Source organism: Medicago truncatula, chromosome 4 (genome assembly GCF_003473485.1).
Source record: "Medicago truncatula cultivar Jemalong A17 chromosome 4, MtrunA17r5.0-ANR, whole genome shotgun sequence".
Taxonomy (NCBI): domain Eukaryota; kingdom Viridiplantae; phylum Streptophyta; class Magnoliopsida; order Fabales; family Fabaceae; genus Medicago; species Medicago truncatula.
In genome coordinates this window covers 30751449-30766047 of record NC_053045.1, presented here as the reverse complement: position 1 = coordinate 30766047, position 14599 = coordinate 30751449, and the positions used below count along the sequence as shown (strand labels likewise).

The 14599-nt window shown below is 33.2% G+C and overlaps 1 protein-coding gene across 2 annotated transcripts; it reads right to left on the bottom strand.

The window, feature by feature from the left end:
• Positions 1-1862: 1862 nt before the first annotated feature.
• LOC11416913 (V-type proton ATPase subunit a1) lies at positions 1863-13755 on the bottom strand. Of its 2 annotated transcripts, XM_003606457.3 has the most exons (18): positions 13475-13755; positions 11624-11668; positions 10069-10188; positions 9770-9877; positions 9323-9436; positions 9019-9198; positions 8761-8898; positions 7926-8033; positions 7682-7789; positions 7406-7554; positions 7109-7262; positions 6537-6697; positions 5227-5433; positions 4956-5139; positions 4785-4868; positions 4212-4405; positions 4067-4126; positions 1863-2505 (listed from the first exon to the last, which is right to left on the bottom strand). In XM_003606457.3, the coding sequence occupies exons 1-18, from the start codon at positions 13616-13618 to the stop codon at positions 2301-2303; spliced, it is 2463 nt and encodes an 820-aa protein (XP_003606505.2). In that variant the 5' UTR covers positions 13619-13755; the 3' UTR covers positions 1863-2300. The 2 variants fall into 2 exon arrangements, with proteins under 2 accessions (XP_003606505.2, XP_039689581.1); XM_039833647.1 differs by lacking the exons at positions 10069-10188; positions 11624-11668; positions 13475-13755 and having other exon boundaries at positions 9323-9455; positions 9770-9879.
• Positions 13756-14599: the final 844 nt, after the last annotated feature.

Sequence of the window (14599 nt, the reverse complement as noted above, 5' to 3'; positions counted from 1 at the left end):
TAATTATACGCATTACGCAACATTAAAAAATTATTAAATGGAAAATGAATAAATAAATTGAAATATAATATTAAAAAATAAAAGAAAAGGTTGCATGCGTGAGTTGAAGAGAATTGTTTGTGAAATAAATTACGGAGAAGTAGTTTTTTGAAGTTAGCATTCAACAACTTTTGGTTAAAGCTCATTCCATTCAATTTTATGCATTCTAAAAAAAGTATTTTTTTCCGAAGGTACTTTATTGATATTGTGGTTAGCCTAACTTCTCCTTAAAAATGGAGGAGAAGCTGAAGAAAAAAAAAGCCGTACCAAAGATTGATTTAAAAGCCAATGGTTGAGATTATTGATCATAAGCATGTATTTCTGCAACAAACTATAAAATTGTTTAAATCTCATGCATTGAATTTTAAGTTGACGATTATAACTATTTACATTTTCCTTCTAAAGCGTATTCCTGGCTATAAAGAATTTAAATTCATAAAAAAGGATCAAATACAATTACAAACCGCAGAACTTACCAGAATGTGCATTCTGATTTTTCTTTGAGGAACCTGCAGTCAACATTCCACTCCTAGTGGCTGTTGCATTTGCAGAAACATTGGATTTTGGTACTGGTATCTTAGTGATTTTCGGCTATTTATTCGGTACTTCAATGGTGTATGTTCTTTTTAGTTTTCAAAGGAGTTAAGGTAAACACTTCCATTATTCAACACAAATACAGACAACTAAATTTCATCACAAACACAATATGAGAGACTCCACTCAGGCACAGTTTGAATCAACTTCTAGCTTATAAATTGTTGGATATTTGTATATTGGCTTCACTTTTGCCTAAAACAAATATTCATGTGAGATGTTGTACAAGATGTGCCAACATCTTGGCATGGTTCAGTTGACCTGCACCCTGCCTTGTTTTACGCATGCGCAATTTTATTTAAGGAATTCACGCCTTTATTCTTGATGGTCAAGCTGCGTGTTTTTAGCACAGGATCAGATCGGTGTGTGATTTTCTAAGATTGTGTTATCTACTTAGGAAAGTTTGGAGGTGATCAGGATGTTTCTAATAATGTGCCTACATATTAGGAGTTTCCTTTTCTGATTCTGTTGATCGTGAAATGGATCACCGGATTCTTCTGAAGCCCAACAAGATTAATAACCCGTATTGTTTCAGTATTTAAACGAGACTGGAAAACCTAGAGCATTATTCAAGCCGTCATTTTGAAGAATAGATCATCTAGGATTTTGAGTCTGTTTATGTGAGCCTTTTGTGTATCATCTTGATGCATGTTTAGGACTGTGTTTGAGTTGTATTTTGTGCACTATTCTGAAGCTTTTAAGCAAAGAGTTAGGTAGTTTGTAAACTACACCAAAGCTGTGAAGTACGGTGTCCAGTTGTTTTTGTTTGAAGATAACTTCATTTTGATTGTATTTGTTATTTGAGTATCACAGGGGCTATGATCAGTTGCAAGGGAGTGAGATGGGATCTCAGATCTACGAGTTCCTAGGTTGAAGTCAGTACGGATAGGTCCTAGGTCCATATAGTGCATACGAGGAGTTTGCTGAGAGCTATTGAATAAGGACTACACTAGTGGATTTCCTTCCTGGCTTGGTAGCCTTCAGAGTAGGTGACGTTGCACCGAACTGGGTTAACAAACTCACTGTGTCTTTTTACTTTTATCATTTGCGTTTTACTTGTCTTTGTTAGCTTAGTGTTTGAAACATTTCATTCAACATCTGTTTGTGAATAACCTGTGTTGAAACATCGTCTAGAACATCTTAAGTCTAACGTGCCAGAAATTTCATAAATGCTTTTCAGTTTAAAATAAGCTTACAGTACTTATTTTTGTAGTGTAACACCTAATAAATTTAAACCTTACAAGGATATAAAAGAATGGGATTATAACTTGTGAAAAAACATTACAAGAAAATTTCAGAGTGAATGCCTACCTTCTCAAAAGTCCAAGCTACATTGTTTGTACCAAATAGCTACACTATGATGGACTTCTCTTTACAAAATTTAGTCTAACCAATATCTTCTCTAACTTTCCTACTCTAAGTGATAAAATGAAAAATAAGAAAGTGAAAATTCTATTACAGATGACATCCACGACAGTTGGTCGAAATATGTCACACCAGCATAGCCATGGGAAAATGAGCCAGAATTTTGTTGCTCAGTCAAATATCAAGCTGCACAACATCAGGCAAATGGACGTCCATAGCCGCCAAATTATCGTTTTCTGTTCAATCTATCTATGTATATATCCTTTGCGTATATTTGTCCATAAACAAGGGAGACAAATTTATCAATTTTCATCCTCTGTTAAGGTGGCAAAGGAAAAAGGTCTGAACTTGTATCCATCACCGTGGTAGAATTTATTTTGAAATTCAACCCAATGAAGACGCAGGGCATGAAGAAAAGCGCTCAGAGTCTCCATCATAAGTAGTATAAAAGCAGTTGCAAATGCAAAAACAACTAGCCCCACTAACCGAATGATAAGATTGTCATACCTATTAAAATTGCAATCAGCAATGACATCAATGATTAAAGATGAAAAAATGAAATTGAGAAAACATAGATAAGGTAAAGGAATGCAAACATAGATGGGTAACTCTTGAGCATAAGACACCTCAACAAAAGAGTGGATACATGATAACAGGTTTTTTCGTGCAGCTCAATGAATTTTTAACTAATATTTCTGCAATTTAACCCCATAGACAAACGAAATGCTTATATTCATAAAGTGGGGAAATTGAAATTGGTTGCATAGTTATATCTTGACAAGGTAAAATTCCTGGGACCCATCAGAAGCTACACTAATCTACCCGTATTGATTAAAATAATTTTGTCAGCCAGAAATCTAATGACAATAGTGCCACAAACCCAAACCATAAATACAATGTCTGTTCAAAAAGTACTCTACATCATATAAGTATCTTACCGACTAATCCCTATATAAAGAAAGAGTTTCTAACTATCATCAACAATGAACCAATGATACCCATTTCGTACTTCAATCTCAACGATCCTAATCCATAAAACTTACTTTCACTGCTACAAGAAAATACATTAACATTGAGGTATGCTAGCTATTTCCCTACAAAACCAACCACAAGAGTATCTTCAAATAACAAGTTAAGCGATTTGATGATCAAATTCATATTTTGATAGTATCTATTGCCATTACACTTCTTCTTAAGGTCACATGATAAAAAAAAACAGCATTCCTCTCTACAAAAAGACCAAATGTACTCGATGGAAGGGTGTGTTTGGTTCTCAAGAAATTGTGGAGAGAAACAGGTTTGAGAGTGTGTGAGAAAAGAGAAATATAAGAGAAATATGAAAGATTTAGGGTATTGTATGGGATAAAAGAAAAGAAGAAAAATAAAGAAGAGCGAAGAATCTAGTTTTATGAATTGACAAATTAACCCCCATCTAAAAAAGGATTTAAGTTATATACATGTCAGTGTAAAGGTTTTTTTACACCGTCAGCAAATCATAATCGTCAGATCATTGAAATCATGTGACTTTGACTATAACTATTTTGAAAGTCAAACATGTGAGTGGTTGTGATTTTTCGACAATGTAGAACTTTTTACACTGACAAAGTATGCAAATTAATCTCGTAAAAAATATCTGGTAAAAGTTATACTTCAACTAAAAATATAATTTATTTTGTCAAAAATTTATTTGTTTTAAGTTTATTTAAACAGCTGAATTAAATAATTAAATTTTAAGTTTTATTAATTAGTTAAAAGTTATTGAGCAAGTAAAGTAACGCTGCCCACATGAAATGTTTTGTTATATCACTCGTAGATATGATTTATTCTGTCTTTTTATGCTATTTCTCTCGTAGACTCTCTTCTCTAAATCTATCGTTCCAAACACAGTGTAAAAGCCATCCTTTATTTAGCATTGCATGATAAACGTTCAACCCAACTACAGCTATAAATTATAGTTTGTATACTATGGGATGCACATTGAAGGGGGAAATTGCACAGAAGATAGTGTAAACAGGAATGACTCCATAGAGTTTGAAAAACACCATATCAAAGGTTATAGGCCACTTACCCCCAAGCTAGTAGCAGGACTTTCTCATAAAAAACAGTTGAAAGTTCTGAATGAGCCAAGCTGCAAAATGGTCACAGATCAACCAAATCGCGAATTTATAAAATAGGAAACTGAGGCAAGTAGCGAAAATCACGGCTGGTCAAACCTTAATGCCCAAAGTCGAAGATATGATGCTGTATTTGAAACAGAACCAAGAACAAACTCAATGGAGTGAATCATTTGGTGAACAAAGACCTCATTGAAATTAAATTCCTCATGATGTTGCCTGGCAGAATCCGGTTCAACCTCAAGATCCGCTTCAAAGGTATTAAGCACACCATAATTGCGTCCTTGAAATCTCTGTAATATCATCAGGATAGATAAATAATAATCCTCATAAAATCTGTGACATTGCTTTGTTAATAACTGGCAGTCAACAAAAGCACAGAACAAAGGCAAACTATTGCTAGAAACAAAAATAATTAGCTTGGCCAATTGAAGTTGTATTTAATTTAAAAATTGTTTATTTTAGTCCAAAGAAAACTGATCTTAGAATGGATATTAGGGAGATTTTTTATTCGACTACCATAAGCAGAAACACAGTCGTAAAGGGGAAACTCAAACCGATAAGCATGTGTACATAATGTAGACATATTTACATGTAATTAAAAAGTTTCGTAAACAAAGTTATTAACTTTCAAACAATAAAATCAAAACACAAGGGAGACAAAAGAGGCACCTCATTATGAAGTTTCTTTAATATAAAAGGCTTTGGAAAGAGCATCCATGGAACTGCAATTAGAGCCAGAAGCAATAACAAAATCTGCATATCATGAACAGTAATTTAAAAAGATGAAAAACACTAAATCAATCAACAATTATTAACTACCAATGAAGAAAAGAACCATACCTGAAGTGGCCTTTGGCCCCAGAACAACTCATTCTCACCAAGATTGTCAAAGGGGCTTAAAAACATGTAAATCATTATATGATAAAGGTCTGCCTGAGAGCCAGTACACCACTTGACAACAATGAGAAGGGAAAGATACCCAAATAGACTGTTAAGGAAAATCATCTGCGGCACAAACTGATACCTAAAGCAACATGAAGAGCAAATTAAAACATTTTACTTATAGCTAGCAAAATTATAGCTACAGGGGGAAGTGAGAAGAGTAAGACACCTTATATCCAGTGAGCTGCCAAAGAAATGAGCATTGAAATAACTTAATAAAATTCCCAAGTTCATATGTACCACACCAAATAGAATGGACATCTTCATCTTGAGAGAGTTTAGAAAGGGCAATTCTGAACGACTTCCACGCCAGCTGGGATCCACACCAAATGGGTATGGTTCTCTGTATTTTACTAAGCCAGTAGTGTGTGCATCCCTAACAAGAGGAGGAGAACAACGAAAAATCAAACATCGCAAGTTAAAGCCTGGCTACAAAAAACATTTAATTTTACACATGATCTGACAATATAAATACTCAAATTAGCACTATTTTAAAGTACAAAAGGAACATAAAAAAAGAGACAACCAGAAGAGTGCAACTATGCCAGAGAAGCCAGTCAAACGGGTCCTATTTACATTGATTTGAAGGTGATAATTTTAAAGAAATGTGAACCAATCCTAAATAAACAGCGCTTCAATTTTTAAACATAACAGTCATAACATACAGGTGTTTCTGTCAGAACTTTAACCAAATACATTTGATATTGTCGAAACAAAAAATTCTTCTCATTATGGTCGACAAGTTAAGAGTGGCACTGAAAAATGATTTGAATTAGCATTCATATTTTAGTAAATTTCAAGTCTGATAATCAAGGAGTCATCAACATGACATGAATGGAAGAATTAGTTTTTGGATAGGCAAATGTTAGTGAATTAGCTGTTATGTTAATTTCCAAGGTTTGAACCCTGAGCCTCGTTCTTAAAACTATTTTGGTGTCCCTTAGCTCACCAACTGAGCTACCTACGTGGGACAAAATGGTTGAATCTATGACCTCTGCCCAAAACCTACCCATCCCAACCACCTGAGTTAACTGCTTGTATGGCATATTACAGTAAATAATTTGAATCATTAACTCATTGGTGCTCAAAATTCAAAATGCACACACTCAACTCATAAGTCAGAAGGTAAAGAAGTCCCAAAGTTAGAAGAATTTTCAACAATAGTAAGAAACAATGAATGTATATGTCAACAATATATATAAAAAAGGCAATATTTAACACCAATGATTTAGGCGATGGAACAAAAAAAAATCAACTGCCCAAAAACTATAGACTGTAAAGAACCAAATGGAAGACAGCTGCATGAACTATCTCGGAATATGTAAGCAGACACACTAAATACGTGAAACGGAATAGAGAAAAACTCTTCGTAGATTAACTCAAAATAAATTGAAAGTAATAACATTAAAACATCAACAAGTAATGGAACAAAAAAGACTGACACAAATTATAAGCTGTAAAGAGACAAATAGAAGACACCTGCATGAACTATCTCGGCATTTGTAAGCAGACGCACCAAATATGTGAAAAGGAACCGAGAAGAATTCATTGTAGATTAACCCACAATACATTGAAAATAGTGACATCAAAAGAAGCACATAGCGCCCACCAAATAACATCTCCATAAAGCTTCCTAGTCGCTGGCAGAAATCATATAGAATTTTTAGGGCCTTTAATTTGCCAAGAGCAGAACATAGGTAAATGATATTTTTGTGTAAATGTTTGCACTTTTATCCATAATATATTTCAATTTCAAGATATTAAAGGACAAAAACTTATTTTAAATGGCTAAAAAATTGCCACCAAATTATGTGTTTATCAGGTAAAATATAGAAAAATGAAAAGCTGGATGCTCAAACTTTAACATCATTAGCATGGCCCTATTAAACACCAGTTGGAAAAAGAAGCATGATCAAATTTGATATATCTAAATTAAGCGTTTTATCAAAGAAGATCAACCGTAATAGATGTCACATGTGAGGCCCATTATGATATTTTGGCAAAATCCTTCCATGCCTACTTTATTTGTGTCACACTTAGAATGACAATACCTGATTGCTGAGCTTCCTTTCATGTGCTATAAGAACCAATGCTCCAAGCAGCAGGCAAATTCCATGACCCCAGTCGCCAAACATCACCGCAAAAAGAAATGGGAATATAATAGTTGTGTAAACTGCTGGATTTGCTTCTTGATATCTTGCAACACTGCCAAATAAAATGGCTTGTTAGGAGTCTTTCAATTGTTAACAGCACATAGCCATATATTTCTAACTATGTGAAAGGTAACTTATTTCAACACATTAACTTATTTGTATCACTGCTAATAAACAAAGTAAATATTTGCTCACCCATATGCATCTACAATTTCTTGATATGGATTTGTGAAACTGTTGGTTCTAAAATATGTAGGTGGCGATTCTAGTGCATCCATTGAATGAAGGATTGCCCCCACTTGAGAATTGCTGTCAAAAGTTGCACGTTGCAGTGCATCCTGAATCTGGAAAATCAGAAGATACAAGCTTTTTACTAGAAAATATAACAAAAATACGAAAGGTGTTTGCAACTCCTCAAAACTTAAAAGGAAGAAATAATTACTGAGGATCAAACAAATTTAACGGGAAAACCTGTGCTTTTGCAAATATTGGACACCATCCCTCTCCAACAAGACATTTTTTGGTGACATCAAAATTTAACATGTTCAGCGTGTCATACACAGCCTTCTCTCTTCTTACCTGGGACAAAGATGACAAGGATGAGAGCTATTGGTTCATAAATCAAACAATGATAAATTATTAGGACTTCTTTAAACCTACAGCATAAAGAACGTAAAAACCTTAGACAAGAAGTCATTCAGAAGCCAGCGCTTACCATGTCCATCCATTTTGCTAAATGACCTCCTACAGAAGATAGAGCCTTATTCCGATGCCTAATCCCAGCATCCAAAGTTGCCTCTAAGTCAGCAAGGCGCGATGAAACCTGTAACAATAGACTATATTTTTCAATTATAAATCATAGTTTCTATTGGAATATTTTGAAAGTATCTCACAATACTACTATTGTATCTATGACTATTTTAGAGTACCATTGACAATTCTTAATATTGGCTTTCATATTTCATCACATCTCATAATTTATTTCATTTTTTATTTAGGATTGGTATTCATATAAATTGGGTAAAATGCTTTTTTCTTTTGTATGATATCTAAACAATATTAATAACTATTTGTTCTATATTTTCTCTTTTCCAATTTCCTGAACAAAAACCTTATAAATCTTACGGTTTTCAACTTCCTGTTTTTATATTTACCAATGGTGACAGGCAGTGATATAAAACAACATCAAGAACCTAGAGGTCCACTCAGTCTACTATTTTTCTCTCACATTTAAGTTTTTATTGCTGATACTGATATTGCTGGAAAGTATCTCCCCAAAAAAATGATATTGCAAACTGAAATCTTAAAAAGCATATAAAGAAGACTCTTGGATTTCAAGACAAGATCTCTGAATATTAATTTATGATAAAAGTTGAAGTCCCTGGCATGCAACTTAAAATAACAAATTGTATTAACTTTTCTAACTTAAACAATAGACCTGAAAAGCCCTGTATTATATAGAGACTGGACCATACTTAGCCCTGGACCATGTGTTACAAAACAATTAAAGAGGAAAACAGATAAAATGTTCTTAAGCTAAGCATTTTTACCTCCCGGGTTATTTGCCTTTGTTTACTTATATCTTCAGGAACAGGGTAACAATTTGCACCAAAAGCTTCACAAATTTTCAGAATCTTCGTTCTAGCTTGCTCCCCAGAGAAAAACACAACAAACACAGTTTTCTCAACCTGAAAAAAAGTTCAAAACAATGCATAAATTGGTGGGACAATAAACCAAAACAAACTAAATACAGATTAAAAATAAAGCCAAATTATGCATTTTTTTAAATTGAGAAAAAGAAAAAAAACCATCTCAGTTGAAATAGGATCCATAATTTGCTCATCAGCCGGTGCCTGATTGAAAAGCATATTGCCTCTTGTGGCACGAAACAACATCCTTTCAAACCTGAGAACTTTGGATTTACAAATTATCCCGCTGATAAATCTTAAACCAGATTGGTTAGATTTTGATGGTCCAGGCATCGTTTCCTGTACAAAAAATTATTATAGTGAACTTAAAGGATAAAATAAAAAATAAAAAAAACCTAGGAATTGAATCTACACTTTTCACAGTAAATAAATATCAAGGGAAAAAAGGGATGCCTCAAGGAACCTGTTCAAACAAAAATGGCGTCTCAACGAAGTCCTCATTTGAGTAAACATTTTCCACCAGTTCTCTCTCTTCTGAAAGGGCATGTCCGTGACTTGAAACAAGAAAATTACATGCCTGAAATATGCCCATACAACTATATTTTATGTATATGAGAGTATATAGGAGGTATATTACATTAAAACAGTAGGATTGCATTAATTAATTATGAATATTGAATACAATATCAATTGATGGAGTAGATTAAAAACAGAACTATATTAGAGCAGCAAATGAACTGTAAAACTCCAATAACTAATGCTAAGTGATGATAAGAAACAACAATATTTGCTAACTATTTTCAAACAGGGAAAATCTTTTGTAACCTAAATAACAGAGAGCATATGGATAACTCTAGTACTTTGGAAGTAACAAGAGAATATGCTCAGCACAAATAGCCATGGAAAATACCTTTTGCAGAACAATTTTGAACTCAAGAAGTTCGTTATATGATTGCTGAAGTTTCTCACTGTTAGAGTTCATTTCAATTATCTCATGTTCATGCTCAGCAAGTTGCGTCTGGTTTAAGAGAAATCCACAAATTAAAATGTCAGATTCAAGATTAAAAAATCCCCACATAAACTAATGAAACTGCAGATAACCAGTATATTGCAGGCAACATTACAAGTTTGCAACATATTGAACGAAAGGCCCTAGGATAGGACAATGATCATATCAATTGAGAAAAGAGAAGTAAAATAGAAAAGGACCTCTATATCCTCCAAGTTTGTATCTGATTGCAAGACAGAATGGGATGACATTATCCCAGCTTTATTGACCTGATCCATGAGGAACCGTAGCTTTCTTGACATTTCTGCGCATCGCTTTACCTGTCAAAAAACAAAATGCAGTTGATATTGGTTAATATATCAATATAACTTTTTAAGATAGATATCAATAATATCTAGTCCAAAAATACTAGTTATTATAGCTGATAGAATACATGTAAAATATCTCATGAAATCGTTATTGTATCTTATAATATTTTAGAGTATTATGGGTGATCTTGGTTGCCAAACTTCATTATATTCCATGATTTGTTCTTAAATCATGGATTGAGTATGTCTAAAATAAGGTACAGGTTTTATTTCAGTTTTAAAAAAATTTCTGCCCCTTAAAGCATTCAATCGTTATTCTTGATGAACATGGATGGGAAGGTTCAGTTTTTGGCATCTTGATATTTATAATTGCTTGTCCAAAAAAATTCACTGAAGATCAGTTTCAACAAATCTCTCCTTCCTTGGTAATGCAACACTATCCAACTCTTCAGGCGAACAATCACTCGAGGCATCTTTTTAAGGTATCTTTCTAGCAAAATGAATTAAAAGTTTTATTTATTGGTACTAATAGTGGTTTGATAGGAAATTCTCTTTGATGATCGTTCCAAAGAAATCTCTTCTTCAATGGCAAGGCAACGTTCCAACCAACTCTTCTAGAAGGTGCTCATTTCAACCATCTTGCTACTATTTAGTCAATGTACTTGTGTAGTTCAATTTTCAGTTTTAAAGGGTTCATTCTTGAGGGGAATGTTAGAACTTAGAATATCTAGAAAGTATTTAAGTATATCATAATTATATGAAAATATTTTTGGAATATCTTAAAAGATCTCTTGAGAATAGTAGGCATTTAATTATATCTCATGATTTATTTAATAATCTCATTAGGAATATAAATATTAGTATAAATAAAGGTCAGTGCCATTTTATTGTCACATCAATATACATCAGAGAATTATTATTCAGTCTCTTTTATCTCTCTTTACCACATCTTCTACCTAAATTCTTTTTTTTAACGACAAATGTTACTATAGTTAGTATTACATTGGGGGTACGATTAAGCCCTCTCCCTTTTTATCACTTCACTCCTTAGCTCCCCAACCCACCCCAACCACAAAGCCAACCATATACATCCTCTTCTACCTAATTATTGTCAATGTCCATATCGTATACACCAAATTCAGTTGGCATTAATTCTAGAAAGAGAGGAAAAACATCATCAAACAACCTATTTTCTAAAGTTTGAACCTATTTCTTCCATCTTTTGATATAAAATATGGAGATTGGATAACTATAATCTGATTCACATGAAACAAACAGCTTTATACATTTTCATATTATTTTAACTACTAAATCGAGTAAGTATTCAAGTCCCAACCACGAACAAAGTCTAAACATAAACATCATATTCATGTACCATTCCAAAAGTAAAAAAAGAGGGCATTGAAAAAGAAACAGGGATTCTGATAATTAATGCAGTGTTGATTACCTGGTTAACAAATGTTCTCTGGAAGGGGCTTTTTTCAGCATTTAACTACAAATGAGAAAATACAGTCATAAGAAATTCAATGATTAAAGATCATAGAAGAATTTTACACCTCCAACATCCATACTAGAGATTTTACAACAACAAAACCTTTTCTCGCTGGGTGGTAAACCAGAAATTTGGGATATTTATCTTACTTTTTGAATCCCACATATGGCGGTAAAGGAGAAATATAAACAAGCTTTGAATATTTCCTAACTCGCATGGTAGCATATTGCCAGCCAGCATACAATTGTAATATGATACAGAACTGCATAAGAATATATGCTATTGCAAAAGAGAATATCATTGATAATCAAAATATCACCCCACTAGCCTCTTCCCCGGTGAAATGTCTGAGAGAATAAACCAAGATTAGAAAACATTGAAGTCTCATAGCTAGCACATCCTGAAATATTGAGATCCAGATCCAACCAAGACTCTAGGCTCAAACGAGCTACAAATGACAACCGGTACAGCACTTTAACTATACTCCTATGTTATGTAGATGGTTCTTTGCCAATTTTTACTTATATGGTCACACAGAAGCCCTTAATTACCAATAGAATTTACCATTATCCGTAGCAGAAGTATACACATTGACACACAATCAGAATCTAACCACGAAACAAAATAATCATGTTTCCAAAATTATCCTTTGAACCTACACCAAAGTTATGCAACAGCACCGTGGGAGGCAGTGAACAGAGAGGTTCAATGTAAGTTGGAAGTCAAAACCCATACTGAAGCCCTATCAACAAGTTAAACAAGGAATGTATTTGTAACCCATCTTCACCAAGTACTTGAAATCCCAGTGACATGAGAAAATAATCGAAAATAACTTAGTAGGCCCGGTTTGGTTTAAAAAAACATTTTGCATTTTTATTTCGTATTTTCACTTTTTATTACAGAACTAACAGTTTGTGTCCTATTTTCAAAAATTTGCATGTGAAATAGCTATGTAGTACTGATACTAGATTGAAGTTGTGTCCAACTTCCGACGTGTGTCGGTGTTCGACAGTAATACGACATTGATGCATGTGATTGCATTCAACCACTTTCAACTTTACAAATTATTATCACTGTCTAGGTGTCAATATTGTGTCTAATGTCTATGCATGAGTCCACACTTCGTATTTTTTTTCTTTAACATGCATCTTTGAAAATATAGGAAACAAATGTGTTATGCAATCAAAAGCAAAACACATAAAATAATTTTCTAAAACCAAACATTTAGCATGCAACGTAAAACATAAGCAACTCATCAATGCAACAAAACCATCATCTCATCAACCAACTCTCAAACCATTATTTAGATTCAAATACCAAAAAAAAAAAATTACTATTAAATGTTGGATAATAATACTTTTGCATACATTCCAGTGAAGCACTTAGCATCTTTGTAGCACCAACACCTCTAATCAAAGGTGTGTCTAGTATCCGACACGACTAACATGACGCCCACACACGTGATTATGTTGAAATTATTCATTTTCTAAGATTATTACTGCTGTCGACGTGTTAGCGTCATGTCTAAGCCGCTGCTTCATAGCTTAGCATTCGAATCAACGACACAACAAACAATAGAACAATCTCTATGAACAAATCAACGCACCGGCACGAAATTCCAGAATTCAACGCATGAATTCAACAATGCAGCATTTCAAAATTAAAACACAAAAACTTTTCACACTCAATCTGGAAAGTCAAAACAAATACCGATACACATTCAACGCATTCAAATCAAGGAATAACGAAAACAAAAACAAAAAGGCGCGAAAATAGAAATGCGTAAGGATCTGAGAGAGAAATTACGTCGCGAAATTGAAGAAGACCGAGTTGGCCTAAATAGGTGATGATTCGGTGAGCGGACTCAGCGGGAATGATGATTTGAACAAATGTCATCTTCTCGGAACGCATGAGATCCATTGAAGGTAGTTTTTCTGTGAAATGATCCATTGAATTGAATTTCGTTATAGATCTGAAAAATGTGAATGAATTGTAATAATAACCGTTTGAAGGGTGGTTAGTTACGGAGGCTAAAAACTTGAGCACTCCGCTTCACTTTCTTCGTCGCAACTGTCATGTAACTTCAAATGAAAAACTAACTTTAATTAATGTTTCTTAACAGTTAATTAAAGTCATTTAAAGAATTTTTTATTTTTATTTTGACTAGAAAAAGCAATACTACCTTATAGTATGTTTTAAAAAATAATAATAATAATTTAAATAAAACTTTTTTTGAAGGAAAAATAAAACTTATGTACATATAAAATATTTATAAAAATATGCAGTAAATATTTTTCATTAATATTGTCTAGCTTTGTTTTATCTTATCTTTTTTTTATGATATGTAGCAGACGTACCTTCTAAATATTTGTACTTGAGCAATGCTAACAACACTATCTTTTGAACACTCTTTTTAATACTCACTCTCTTATTAGTTTAAATCATTGTGGGACTATTCTTTGAAAATTGAACCCACACAAAGTGGTGGAACATACTTTGATTTCATTCAATAAAAGAGTAGAGAGAGTGTTGCTAGTATTCATCTTTGTACTTATATGAAAACTATCCTATTAGTATCCAATAAAATATTTTTCCGTGAATACATATAGACAAGTATTCACGAATATAGAATGAATATTAGAATTTATCCACAAATATAAAAAGAATATTGGTATTTGTTATGTATCGGATTCAGATATAGTCTCCATGTTTAAAGTATCCGCGTTTGATAATACTGTTTGGAATAGAAAAGAAAAAAGTTACAGTATTGTGTAACACGCCATGGTGGTGTTACCACTATCATGATGATAGCTAATTGAGGTTATGTAGAGTATACTCATAATTAAATCTAATTACTGAAGCAGGTAATGTTATATCTGTAAGGTAAAAAAAAGCTATTATTTGACTTGAATCGGACTTCAACTTCAAGTG

Excerpts from the sequence above, each read along its gene's own strand:
- LOC11416913 (XM_003606457.3), bottom strand. The coding sequence starts at position 13,618 with ATGGATCATTTCACAGAAAAACTACCTTCAATGGATCTCATGCGTTCC. Across the intron at positions 7,790-7,925 it reads TAGCAAAATGGATGGACATG|GTAAGAAGAGAGAAGGCTGT; the intron begins GTAAGCGCTGGC and ends TCTTTGTCCCAG. Across the intron at positions 7,555-7,681 it reads CAATATTTGCAAAAGCACAG|ATTCAGGATGCACTGCAACG; the intron begins GTTTTCCCGTTA and ends CTGATTTTCCAG.